The following is a 14,761-nucleotide window of genomic DNA, read 5'->3' as shown; positions in this document are numbered from 1 at the left end:
CATTTGCCTATCGGCATCCGATCAGTGCTTGCAGCCAATGACTGCAAGCTCTGACCAGTGTGTTGTGGCGGAGAGTGCAGTTCCTCCATGAGAACACAATAGCTCAGCAGGGAAATCAGCATGGGTGAATGGAAAAAAAAAAAAACTGACAGCTCCAGAGGAGTCGTTGTACTAACCATGCAATGTTAGTACAGCGATCTCCCCTGTTGTGCTATCCCCCCCCCCCAGAACACGCCGGTCAGCACTCTCAGCCATTGGCTGAGAGTGCTGATCTGGAGCCACTGGGCAGACATTTTTGGTCATGCCCAATCGGCAGAAGCCGGCCGAACCGGCTGCACTACACACTGTGTGTACTAGGCTATAGTTAGTACAGAGACCTACTCGTGAGCTCCTAAGTGGGGTGAACGGAAAAAAAGCTCAGCATAAGCCTCATCTGCCACTGCAACAGAGGGATTTATAGTTCACAAAGAAGCGCACATGCTGTTGTGATATGACCGCACTTCTAGTCCACTGTCTACTTCCTCCAGTTCAAAAACCAGACCTGGGGCTGGGGCAATAGTCAGCAGGAGCCTGAACATTGTACCCATGATGCACTGATCATGGATGCAATGCGTTGCAGGCTCCAATCAAAAAATTTAATAAAGGCATATTTGTTCATTATGGGTGCATTTCCTAATGTTTTTATAAAAAGGTGGAATATGCCTTTAGTCCTCCAAGGCTTTAGTAAATAAATGATACTCAAACACTTCACCATTTCCCAACCAAATGTGCCTTTTTATTTACACACAAATGTACACAAAAACTAAAATTTCAAATTTTGACGCAATATCAACATGGCACTTAAAATAAGTTTCATTAACATAAAAATAAGAATTTGGCTTTTTACGGACACAAGAAATAATAATTAAATATTGCTTGCTTACCATATTTTAGACAGACTGTGCTGTTAACATTTATATTTTCTGCCAAATTCTTTGCGTATAATACTTTGGTATAGCAACAGCTCATTTTAGGCCCTGGGCATTTAGGTGCGGGCAGAGGCTACAGGTGCACAGTACAGCCCTGCTGTCGGCAGCCTGTAACAGTCTATGAGAGGCTCACAGCTGCTGTGGCTGGATGGTGCACAATGTGCTACTAAGGTTTGGGGTAGTATGTAGCCAGGGGCATATGCCCATAACGCAGACTTCTTGCATTGAGGGCATTCATCCCTGTGCCCATACTGCCATAAGCATTAATAGTACTTAGTACATTGTCCAGCTCCGGATAAACGCCCAGTGTGTATAGGGCCTTATAGTGCATTATTTACAAAAAAATTGAACCATAGACTATTTCAACAGATCACCAACTTCAGGTAGCTCTGGCTGAAATACTGCAGATGTCCCTGGGTACAGCAACACATTTTGGGACATATAAGCAGGAGGTGCATTTAACAGTTGACTATTCGCTTATTAAAGCTAAACTCCAGGCAGCTACTAAAAACACAGGTATTCAATACCAAAAAAAGTATAATAAAGTATTAATACATGTGACTACTACTTGTATGCATATTTAATGTCAGCCTTCTTTAATCTCTTGAACATCAGGCTTCACTCTTCTAGAGAGAGGGCCAGCACTAGAAGTCAATCAGCAGCACAGTGGTCTTAATAGAACACTGGAAGTGTACTGATTGGAAAGCATAAAGTGATCACTCATCATTGTGACTGCTTCTTCACTGTCCATTAAGCATACTGAGGGTATGTCCTGGACCAAACACTCCTGCATAACTGCAGTGGGGGTCCAGAACCTTCTAATGCTGTCTGGCAGCAGTGTCTGTATAACAAGATTGGCTAAACCGAATTACAAATCTTTGGCAGGTAAGACAGTTCACATATACTGTATATGCCTAAACTGTGCATTCAGTTGTTTGCCTGGAGTTTTCTTTAAATTGACCTACCTAATAAAATAAAATAGAGACCAACCAAACAGTAAACATCAGGAACCAAATCAGAAATGATCATTCATTATAATGTTCCTTCTAATATGCAGATGGATATAGTTTACTGTACCAAACAGTTCTTTGCTCATTAAACACTGATAGATTCAACAAGGATCTGTGCACAGTTGTAATTGGACTGCATAGAGACAGAACTTGTATTGTGTTTGGACAAGCTTGCCATGGGACACAAATATGGTTAATTTCATTTAGTGCAACTTTAAAGGTCAATCCACCCAAAACTCATTTTTCAATAGGCATACATTTCTCCTGGAGAAACAAAGCCCTTGTGTTTATCATGTTTCTCAGGAACTACTGTTTTCATGTCTCTGCACACCTTCTACGGCCATGACCAGATCTGGCTCTCCTTGATCAATCTGTAATATATTATTACGGAGAATTATTAATGAGAAATGGGAATGCTTAGGCAAGGATGGAAACCACCAACACTTCCCAGTAGACAAAACAATGTTGGCCACTGATGGAGTCTTCAAGAAATCTAAAGCCAGATGGTGACCTAATCCTTGCAGGTTACACCTAAAACATCTATTTTTGGTTGGCTGACCCTTTCAAAGGGACGCTGTTACATTTCCCATTCAGGGCAACACTATGTGAAAAAATTGAATATTGCGCCTCCTTCACTGCCATAATTATGTGACTTATTGGCAAAAGCACCAAAAAAGGAAATGAGCAGCAAGCAGTCCAGCTGCCAGGATGATAATGTACTTCAAGATCAAATTCCAGTGATCCACCAGGGAGCAAATTGATTCTTTCATTTTTAGCTGATCGTTGGTTGTCAAATGGTGAAATGTTAAATAATCAATAGTCCATAGGATAGCTCATCCAGCGACTGTTACCACAATAACTAGTGCTGCATTTATAGCAGGTATCTGAGTAGGGTGACTGCATGTTATGCTCCTAATACACAGCTTAACAGCACTATTGAACTGTGCTATATGTAAGGCTACTAAGACAGCGAAGGGACATAGAACTAAAAGGTGCTACCCAAATCAACTAGATTCTCTTTTTTTTCTTAAATCTGCAGTTGCAATCTGGCTGAAATATAGAATCATTTTAAAGCCAATAATTAAAATTTTTAAAATCAAGTTACTTTAAAGCGAGGGGGAAAAAATCAAGCCTTTTATAAAAATATGATGGTTTGGGATTTTAAGAACAGAATAAGGGAGATTCCTAAAAGAAAAAAAAAAGAAAAGGTTTCCTTTAACTCCAAACAAAACTTTTTTTTCCCTTTGATAAGATAGGGAAAGATCTGAATCTGCATCAAGTATTTATTGCCATCAGATGGCTCCTTGTGGAGGTTTCTCCCCAAAGCCTAACACCACCCAGAAAGGAAGTGAGGCAGGATCTTTAGTTGGACACAGAGAAATAAAGAGCAAATTAGATGTAATTTTTTCCTCTTTAGTCCAGATTTTATTTAGTGTTTTTAATTTTGACTACAGCCCTCTTGGCCACTTTCCCTTGGTGACACTTTGTCTCAGGGACAGGAAGTAATGGTAAGGCTTCATGCACATGGCCATGCATAATCACTTCCCTGGGACCTGCTGCTGCGGCATACAGCCTTCCACTAAAATAAGTTAGAAGATCAAGGCGGTACGTGGTTATGCGTCAGAGGTTGCGCAAAGCGCTGACACAGACTTATGCTTCAAATACATAGTGTGCGTTTAGAGTATACGTCCATGTGCATGCTTTTCACAACCCTCAACACATAACCATGTACAGCCACATCTTCTAATTCATCTCAATAGACTGCTGTACACAATTATACAGGCGCTGTACAGCCAACGTACAGCTGTGTTCAAGGGGCTTAAATCTCCCTCAAAATGACATAAGTGAGACATAAAATTGGTAGGGGTTCTAATTCTTGCTCACTCTATCCCAAATAAAGTGTAGCCGTGGCTCTAACAAACATTTAAACCAACTGTTCCTATTGAAGTGGGTAGCTACAGGTGCTTGTATATTGGGTCTACTTCTCTAAAGATCACCCAAGGATCCCCCAAAACTGGTTGATCTTATACAGAAACAATAATAAGCCTTCAGATTTTAACCGTTTGCTACAGCCACAGGTTTACTTACTAATGGAAGTTATTTTTTTTTGTGCTCCAGTATGTCTGTCAGTTATTTAACCTTAATGCTTTTTTTCATATTTCTTACTGGACCATGCCTGTTAAAATAAATTTCCCTTCCCATTTGTAGATTTGTCTAAAAGTCTGTTAAAGAGTTTATATAAAAAAAAAAAAAAAAAAAAAAAGAAAGAAGGATCTGTAAAACTCTGTGCTACTAAGGTCATCTGGCACTATATAACTGAAATTTTTGGTGAATTTCATATAAAAAGAAAAAGAAAAAGAACACAAATTAATTTTATACTGGGACTGATGTATAAAACTGATGTCTAAATAAAATTGTTCCTTGTTGTAACCAGTCAGGTGTTAGAATTAATTTTCTAACCTGATCTACAAAAATGTAACATGGAATAGGAATGGTAGATGTAGTAGCAGCTGTACTGTTTTTGCTCCAGTATTTCTAAACTGGCCATGTAGTGCAAGTATGAGATAATCTATAAATCTGCAGATTACAGGAACTGCTTATATTAAAGCCAGTAGGAAAGCCAGTCCATGCAAATTGACATAATAAACATATATATCAAATGATCCTTCTTTCACCAGATGATTTGTATTGTTTTGGTTGTAGGGTTGTCGTGAACATGGAGTTACCATTGCTTTCTTAGCTTATAGTTTGACATTGTCCATACTTTTGGTAAGCACTTGTAAATAAGCTTTGTGAACTGTATTGAGAAAGCTGGAGTCATTCTAGAGCAAAAATAAAATAGAAGCATATTAGTAAATCACACTACAGCATCTCAACATACCACAAGCAAACCACTATAGTAGGGGGTCGACCGATACCAATTTTTCAGCTGCCTTTAAGGCCCATAGCCAATATCAGGTGCCGATATTCTGTAGATTTAATTGTTTTTATACTGTCCTTTTACATTTTTTATCATCACTTTTATTGCTGTCACAAGGAATGTAAATATCCTTTGTGACGGTAATAGGCAGTGACAGGTACTCTTTATAGAGGGATCTGAGGTCTAAAAGACCAAAAACCGCGCCACTGCACTTTAAAGTATTTAACACGGCAGGATCAGCATTTTTGATTACTTTCTATTTTTAAAAACTGGCACCTTTAGGATGAGAATAATCCGAAAGTGATGTCATGACATTGCTTTCGGGTTACTAAATCCGAGACACGAACAAAGCAATCGGCTTTGTCCAGGTCTCTGGCCAGCCGGTGGACGTGCCAGCTGGTCGCTCGGGCTTCCCAGTGGGATGGGAGACCCGGCTGAGCGGCGGAAAGGCGGGGGACGTCCCCTGTCACTACTTGTGATAACAGCCAAGAGGCTGCTGAGCCGCATCAGTTGATATTAAAAGGAAACCAAATGTCCGCTCTAAATAATGGTACCTGGGTGATACCTGCAGATGCAGGCATCACCCCGGTACAACCACTTGAAGCAATATCGGTAAGTTTGTTACCGATAGATTCTTCCAAAAAAGATGATATCAGCCACACCGATAAATCGGTTGACCCCTACATTATAATAAATCAGTCTCTATATCTATTAGAATTCTGGATCATTTTGTTTTACAGCACGTATTTTTGCCACAAGTCACATGGGCACACTGTAAACAAGTATCAAAGTTTTTATTACTTGACATCTTCAATGTGATCATTTTAGGATAGTATTGCTGCAATTAGTCAGTTTAGGGCCAAACACACAACATGCAGGTCTCTACAAAAAACGGCCAAGAGAACCACCACCATTAATGTAAAAGCAAAATACAAAGTTCAATAAGTGTACGGTTATATAATGTAGCAATTCATTTAATTCAAGACAAAAGTTTGGATACCAGTTCACACACCATTTAAATCCGAATTTCTACTTTTGTTGATGGCTAACACGGTACAATACTCTGCTGCTGGTTTAAATCAAGAGGAAAATCAACGATCAAAAGCACTCACAAGGGGATAGTATAAGATCACTTATCTGTGACTCAGATGTTCCCCTGTTATCCAGTCCAGTAATCCCCAATTTCATGTTCAGCAGAAGGGGTTAGTGCTAAATGTGTCTGGAATGCTGGGATTGGCAGTTACACTATGCAAAGTGTAGTGTCTGCAGTAGCAGCATCCATAGAGAGACACACAGCACAGCTCGGCCATGCTCCCGCACCCTTCTCACAGGATTTGCCTTACAGCAGAAGGTGGTGTGTGTGTGTGTGTGTGTTAAAATAAAACGCATATCATACTTACCTGCTCTGTGTAATGGTTATGCACAGAGCAGCCCTGGTCCTCCTATTTTTGGGTACTCCGCCATCGTTCCCCCCGCCAAGTGCCCCCATAGGAAGCCACTACCTATGGGGAGATTCGTACGTGCTTGATCCTAAGCTGGGGTGTTTTTGCATCTATTCAGATGCACAGCCCGACTCCGCCCCACCCCCCGGCTCTCTGCTGACAGGTTTTGATTGACAGCAACAGGAGCCAATGGCTTCCACTGCTCTCAGCCTAGCCTATGAGAGAGGAGAGAAGAGCTGCTGCAGATGTGCATAGCGCTGGACTGAAATCAGGCTCAGGTGAGTATTTAGGGGCAACTGGAACTGCACATAAAAGGTTTTTTTACCTTAATTCAGATAATGCATTAAGGTAAAAAAACCTTTTACCTTTACAACCACTTTAAAGGGAAAAAAATGTTTAATTTAGAAACACTTTAAAAAAGGTGCAGTAGCGATTAAGTTTTAATCTAGGAACCAGCACTAATGAGCTACTAACTCTCATGCTCTTATACAATTCTAGAATCCAGAAATCAATATACACATAATCGGAAACAAACTATTTAAAACAGTCGTCACAAGAATAGGATAATAATAGTGTGCTAAAGATAATCAGGGAAAATATCAGGGAACTGTGTGAACAAAATCTACCTTCTCTCGTCTGTTAGGCTCCGCACTCTCAAAATAAATAAAGTAATGCCTACACTAGATTGGTGAATTATATGTCCTTTGCATCTTGCTTTCAAAATGAGGTTACCCTGCAGAGAAGACATTTAATACTCACCATGTCAATTGCCTACATCACGGATTTTTGTTTGCTCCTATCTTAGAACACACACACACCTTTCTTTTTTAAATACTGTCTCCAAACAGGAGCATAAGCCAGGATTGTTTATGAGGCAGGGTCAGGGACCAATAGAAGAGCTCAGGATGTAGAGGTGAAATTGTGAAGCCAGGTTCAAAAATGTGAAATTAAAGTCAAAATTTGCATATTATTTTAGCAGCCTAGGTTATGGATCTGTTGATGGTTTGGCATGAAAATTTGAAACTCTGGTTTTGCAAATGTTCACAATATTCTCAGTCCTTTTGTGGAGATTTCACTTTACTTCCCGTTCTGGAAATGCAACCAGAAGTGGGAGGAAATCTCTTCAAAGTGAGGAAAATTTACCTCGCCTAACTCTCCCATGGTTGAATCCTTCCCTACCGGAACTCAACACTATTGCAGATGCACAGTGGTGGTCCTCCAAAGGTATTAAATGTTTGTGTCATATATATATATATATATATATATATATATATATATATATATATATATATATATATATATATATATATATATATATATATATATATATATATATATATATATATACATATACATACACACACACACACATACCCCACTGGGTCTCAAATCCTTCGATCAGTTGTTCGATCAAGACTTTGAACTCCCAGCTAATTTATTTATTTTTTATTACCAACTCTGCCATGCTATCAGAGCCAAATTTGGATCCTTTTCCAACTCTTCAGAAGTCACTCCCTTTGAAAAACTACTACGTAGCTCTTACACCACTGAATTGATCTCCTTATATTATTCTGCTCTTATAAGTAACACAAATGATAAGTATTTGGTGGCTCAACAGAAATGGTTATCACTCAACCTCCACATTACAGACCCGGAATGGTCAGCATTTGAAGGGACATACAAATCCCACTGTCATCTCCTCTAAGAATAGGGTTATCCAACTTAAACTGTTCCATCAGTCACTTTACCCCTGTACATGTACATAAAATGGATGCTTTTTGCTTTAGAGGTTGCAGAGAAATGGCTGGCTTCCTCCACTGCCTTTGGACCTGCCCAGTCCTTCAGGCCTTTTGGTCAGAGGTCAACATTTTCATCTCCTCGACCCTGGGCTTGCCCAATATTTCCCATCCTAAAAACTGTCTCCTCTGTATTTTCGGGAACCTGCCAGTCTCCAAATATGAGAAGCGCTTATTGCGCATAATATACTTTTATGCTAGAAAGGTCATCCTACTCACATGGAAGGGTGTCACTGTCCCTACTATATCCATGTGGCTACAGTTAATTAACAATAGCCTCCCACTTTATAAAATCACTTATGAGCTTCGGAAGAAGCCCCATTTATTTGATGCTGTTTGGGACCGCTGGCTTTCTAACCCACTTACTCTTGCCTCTGTTACTCCAGAGTCACTGAATGTAACTCCATACTTTGTATTATGATCTACTGTTTCATCTGACTCACAATATTTTGGTGTATCATCTAAATACTATTCAGATATGTTTTGTGAAGCACTGGGAAACAGCTTAGAGTGTTCGGGGGGGGGGGGGGGGGGGGGTTCTATGAAACTCAATAAACATATCTTTAAAAAAAAAAAAAAAAAAAATAGAGTAAAATTAACATTTTAAAACAGGTGTACCTACTGTGAAATTTGCCCTCACTACTTGTTCTGGTGCCATTATGGATTGCATTTCCCATCAGTTTCTGTTCTGGTGATGATGATACCAGGACAACTGGAGAGGGTAAATCTAACTAGCACACAGCAATACAAAAAGTTGACAGGTGTTCTTAACCATCCCTACTCTATCAAAAACTAGAAAAGGTTTGGCTTTACACAAGTCCTGTTTTACCTTCAGAAGGTGTAGAAGGGTTTCCTGGAGCTGAGCACGGCTAAGGGCAGGGCCGGGTCTCGTGCGGTCTACACTGTGATGCATCAGGGGTGGAGTCCCTGTCCGATCTGCCTGACCAGTGTGCTTAGGAGGTGGTTGCTGGAATACACTGGGAGACCACAGGACAGATGTGGCTTCAGTACCTGTATGTGCAGCATACTGGGGAGCCTAAAAACAAAAGATAGATAAATATAATATTTTAAATAAAAATGGCTAAAAAACACGTGTGAGAAAATATGAATTTGTAACGCACATTTTGTAAGAGCCAAAAGCAAGTAAAATGAAACACCACCAGTATCTTTTCCAGCTCATCAATAGAAAAAGAATTTGGTTTTTCACTACAACAACCACCTCCCCCTCACGTCCTTTACCAATATTGCAGATAGTGTAGGAAGGAATAAGGATCCTAAAGCTGGCCATACACTAGTAGAATTTTGTACGAACATTTCTACCACAATTTTCATTTAAACATTCTAACAAAGTTTTTTCTTGCCATCACTGAGTCAAACAATTTTATTCAAATGCCCTTAAAATTTCATCCAGACCTGCTTTTTAAATAAAAGCTTAGGTCTCATTCTGACAACTGATTAGTTCCATCCTCTGTGCAGAGCCGCTGGCAGTTGTATGTGTGTGTGGGGGGGAAGTGCAGCGGCAGTAAACACTCAAGAGTCCAGTTGCAGAGAACAGAACTTGTTATAATGTTAACGTTTAGTAATTCACAACAAGCCCGGTGGGAAGGCGCCGATTGGGAAAGCAACAGCAGTGTGTAGCAGAGCAGGTCTCGGATGTGCCAACAGCGGCCTGGAATGCGGCCTGGCCGGTCCGCACCCAAATGGGGAGGTTTCCAAGAAGGATGGCGTGTGCTTATCCTTTCCCTAGGCATCTGAAACATCTTCCTACCGCTAATCACTGTTCCTGTCCCCTACACTACCCACAGTGAAATGCTTGCCAAGCCTGGGAGCCAGGGCCTTAAATAGGCTCGGCCTGACCCAAGATGGCTGCCAAAATCACATGGGGTGGCAGGATCCATTCGGATAGCTCCCCGGTGACTCAGGAAACCTTAGAGGAACCATGTTCCCCTTGACTTGTCCTCCAATTGCAATGCTGCTGTGGTTGAGCACCACCTACAGTGGATAAAATAGACTGCACCTGCCTACATGTGTGCACGAAGGTAGCCCATAGAAATTGATGCACACGCAATGATACAGACACAATTGCATGTCAAATTTAACATGTGGGCAAGAGCGGGGGCATGGATCCGAACGCAGAGCCTCTGCCAGTGGCTCTGCAGGGAGGACAACACTAATCTGCCATCTGAATGAGCCCTTAGACGTATTAACCGCTTGCCGACCGGCTCACGCCATAATACGTCAGCAGAATGGCACTCCTGCGCAAACTGAAGTACCTGTACGTCAGTCTGCAAAAGCAAGATAGAGAGCGCGCGCTGCGAGAGTTTGCCCGCGGGTCCTGAGGACTCTGTCCGCCGGCGGCCTGCGATGTTGGCGAGGAGAGGCAGAATGGGGAAATGCATATTCCTGTTCTGCCTAGTAACATGACAGATTTTCTGTTCCCTGTCATCGGGAACAGTGATCTCTGTCATGTCAGTGGTAGCCCATTCCCCCTACAGTTAGAACACCCTGAGGGAACGCACTTAACCCCTTGATTGCCCCCTAGTGTTAAACCCCTTCCCTGCCAGTGACATTTAAACAGTAATCAGTGGCTATTTTTAGCTCTGATCACTGTATAAATGTCAATGGTCCCAAAATAGTGTCAAAAGTGTCCGATCAGTCCGCCAGCAAAGTGTCACAGTCCTGATAACAATCGCAGATCACCACCATTACTAATAAAAAAAAAAAAAATATATGGTAAAAAGGCCAAAAATCAATCCCCTATTTTGTAGACGCTATAACTTTTGCGCAAACCAATCAATATACACTTATTGCGTTTTTGTTTACCAAAAATATGTAGAAGAATACATGCCGGCCTAAACTGAGGAAGAAATTTGTTTTTTTTTTTATATATTTTTGGGGGATATTTATTATAGTAAAAAGTAAAAAAAATTTTGCTTTTTTTTTTTTTTTCAAAATTGTCGGGTATTTTTTTGTTTATAGCATATAAAATAAAAACCGCAGAGGTGATCAAATACCACCAAAAGAAAGCTCTATTTGTGGGGAAAAAAAGGACGTCAGTTTTGTTTGGGTACAGCATCACACGACCATGCAATGGTCAGTTATAGCGACGCAGTGCCGTATCGCAAAAAAAGCTCTGGTCATTAAGGCCCCTTTCACACTGAGGCGGTTTGCAGGCGGTATTGCGCTAAAAATACCGCCTGCAAGCCGCCCCTAAACAGCCTCCGCTGTTTGTTCAGTGTGAAAGCCCGAGGGCTTTCACACTGAAGCGGTGCGCTGGCAGGATGGTGAAAAAAGTCCTGCAAACCGCTTCTTTGGAGCGGTGAAGGAGCGGTGTATTCACCGCTCCTAAACCGCTCCTGCCCATTGAAATCAATGGGACAGCGCGGCTATACCGCGGCAATACCGCCGCTATAGCCGTGCTGTTTGAGTGATTTTAACCCTTTTTCGGCCGCCAGCGGGGGTTAAAACCGCACCGCTAGCGGCCGAATACAGCTACAAGGACGGTACAGCAGCGCTAAAAATAGCGCTGTTGTACCGCCGACGCCCCCACCGCCCCAGTGTGAAAAGGGCCTTAGTGGGTAAAATCTTCCGGGGCTGAAGTGGTTAAATAGATTACAATATGTATGATTTTTTTTGTGTATTTTTTTTCTGAACAAAAAGTTAAAATTTCTTTAGTTGAAGAAAAAAAATCTGCATCATACTTCAAACTTTTTCATCACTGGTCAAAAGCAAACAAACCAACCATTTAAAAAAAAAAAAAAAATCAAAAAACGTTCCTAAAATAAAATTTTTTATACAAAATTCTACTAATGTATGCCCAGCCTAAGAAACAAGAAAGGGTTAAATCAACATGAAGAAGCTGCTCACCAAATAGGATTTCATAAATACCGGTATTTAAAAAGCTGCTTCTGTATATTAAGACACTCAACTGATGTTTGACTAGAAGGAAGTAAAAGTAATTTTTCATCTTCTAAGATTAACAACCATCCATCAAGGGAAATACAGAATAAAAAATATATTTTGTTGAAGCGAGAACTTCACACTGAAATATCAGAAAAACAGATCATTGTCTATATCTGTACGAGCCGTTCTTCTATTCCTGGACTGTGGCTCTGCATTTATAGAGCTGATTATTCCCTGTAGGCTCAATGTTATCTCTTTTTCATTACAAAGCCAATGTTCAATGCTTGCCAGCAGCATGCAGAACAGTTGGCATCAGTGCCAATGCTCAAGCTTTGTTATCAGTTTGAATACATTACTTACAGCTACCACCTTAGATACACCCAAAGGCTGGGCAAATTGTTCAGGTTCCCTCTTTTCATGAGCATTCTATAGAAAAACAAAAAGATAAAGTGAGATGATAAAGGACTATGCGGTGTATACCTGAATCATTCATGACAAGCAGTAACTTGACTTGTGGCTTATGAACACGGTTAAATGTCTTATTTGAAGCAGAACTTTGCGCTTGCAGAATACAATGCTCATTTTCGCAGGTGAGGATTTATCAGATAGAATATGTACAGTACTGCAGTTTTTTTTCGGACAGTTCAGGTTGTGAGGACCAGCCCCCCTGAAGCTGCTTTTAATGCTAGTCTCCAACGGTCCTGTCATTGCTTCATCATACACAATGGAGAACCAGCAGCTACCACTGGTCCTACATTGTACATGATGATGATGTAGAGGACTTGGCCACATTTTAATGCTGGAGAGTGGGGGATCGAATGCTGGCTGCTGTGGGACTGTGGAGTAAGGCAAGTAAACCTGTCTATAAGATAATCCACTAAACAAAACAGACATTATATTATACATATGCTAAGGAAGGAAGGGAGAAAACGTGTCTTTTTTTGGTCAGATTTCCAAAGAAATATAGTGATGATGATGATGGCGGCGATTGTCAGTTCTCTTACAACCGCCATTATTGTGATCCAAGTTCAAGTAGATCCAAATAATATGTGCGTATATGGAAGTCTGAGGTTGTGTGTGGAAATTGCACTCCCAAAGCACTGACTGTGCTGTCACAGTCCGCTCTCAGTCACAGCTTCTGATCGAGAACCAGTAGAACAGGCTCCTGATCAAATGACTGCTGTGAAAGCCAATCACAGCAGTCATGATCAGGATGCTGCTCTGACTCCCTGCAATAAAGTGATTGCCAAGTATTTTTTTTTCTCTTTATAAATGATAAACATTGTACACTTACCTGCTCTGTGCAAAGGTATTGCACAGATCGCCTTAAAAAAACCTCCTCTTCTGGGGTCCTCCTCTTCAGTGTTTGTCTCCACAGAAAGCTGCTTTCTATGGAAGCAGACGTGCAGGCTCGCTCCCGAGATGGACTCTGTGTCCAGACAAACACACACAGTGCAGCAGAGCAGCCCTGCCCCCACTCACTCCTCACTGGATTTTATTAACAGCAGCAGGAGCCAATGGCTCCTGCTGCTATCAGCAAAGCTCACGAGACCAGGAAGAGAATGGAGACTTGCAGCTGGACACAGCACTGGACTGAAAGAAAACTCAAGTGTTACAGGAAAATTTGAGAATTGCAAAAATGTTTTTTCAAGGTCTATGCCTGTGGAACATCTGATTGTTCTCTTCACTTCCTGTCCCATAACCAAAACAAGAAGTGAGAGGAAATCCCTGCAAATTAAGGAAATTCCTTGGGGAACCCCAGGTTACCAGAACTAGTGTCCCCACTGGAAGATTTCCCCTCTATTACTCTTCTGGGGACAGCCCAAAATTTGGGATTTACTTTTACTTTCACTTCCAATGATAATGATAAACATGGCTAATAGAAAGAGTCAATCTCCCTAATGGGGGAATGGACTGTAATAAAAGCTGACAGGTGTTCCAATCCCTCTCCACTCTATACAAAAACTAAAAAAAGGTTTTGTCTTTAGTTGTACTTTAAACGCTTCTTGGCACTAAAAATCTCAAAACCGGCTTGAAGCGGAGTTCCACCACATTTGTCTCCTCCCTTCATCCGGTGCCACAGTTGGCACCTTTCAGTGGAGAGGGGGGAGCAGATACCTGTCTTTGACAGGTATCCTGCTTCCACTTCCGAGCGCCACAGCCACGGTGTTGACATCACTGCCCGGGCTTCCTCCTCCTCCCCCTGCCGTCGGGTCACTAGGAGAGAGGAGCGAAGCCTCACGCATGTGCAGTAGGCTTCCCAGCATGAAGCTGAAAGGCTACACTGCTGGGTTACCTTACCCGCAATGGCAGCGGCAGCACCCGACAGCTGATGGAAAAATCGGCTCCGGTACCGACATTGCTGGACTCCAGGACAGGTAAGTGTTCTATTATTAAAAGCCAGCAGCTGCAGTATGTGTAGCTGCTGGCTTTTAATTTTTGCAGCGGTGGGTGGACCTCCGCTTTAATAACCCAGTCTGTCCTAATTTTATGTAAACGTCCTACCAGAATGCCATAGCTAGCACCACACAAACCTTAGTTCACTTTCATTGATGGAGCAAGTGTAGACAATGTTATTATAGCAATCTATAGGACTGCTGCTAGTTATTTCACATTTTCCATGTGCATCATTTTCATAAGCTATAGAGAAAGACAACAAAAAGTACCTGAAGTGAAGGTATCAACAGAGGTCCAGATGACAATGCTTTCAGGGAATTTTCCT

At 41.4% G+C, this 14,761-nt stretch overlaps 1 protein-coding gene across 1 annotated transcript in view; it reads right to left on the bottom strand.

The window, feature by feature from the left end:
- Positions 1 to 736: 736 nt before the first annotated feature.
- DCP1A (decapping mRNA 1A) overlaps positions 737 to 14,761 on the bottom strand; it is a 147,768-nt gene continuing 133,743 nt past the window's right edge. Inside the window, exons 7-10 of the mRNA XM_073592308.1 lie at positions 14,706 to 14,761; positions 12,400 to 12,465; positions 8,966 to 9,172; positions 737 to 4,800 (exon numbers count right to left, since the gene is read on the bottom strand). The exon at positions 14,706 to 14,761 is cut by the window's right edge and continues 637 nt beyond it. Coding sequence (XP_073448409.1) covers positions 4,720 to 4,800; positions 8,966 to 9,172; positions 12,400 to 12,465; positions 14,706 to 14,761 — 410 coding nt within the window. The 3' untranslated portion in view covers positions 737 to 4,719. The remainder of the gene's footprint in view (positions 4,801 to 8,965; positions 9,173 to 12,399; positions 12,466 to 14,705) is intronic.

Source organism: Aquarana catesbeiana, linkage group LG07, assembly GCF_042186555.1.
Source record: "Aquarana catesbeiana isolate 2022-GZ linkage group LG07, ASM4218655v1, whole genome shotgun sequence".
Taxonomy (NCBI): Eukaryota; Metazoa; Chordata; class Amphibia; order Anura; family Ranidae; genus Aquarana; species Aquarana catesbeiana.
The sequence above is the reverse complement of the archived record's forward strand: the minus strand, read 5'-3'. Positions and strand labels throughout refer to the sequence as shown.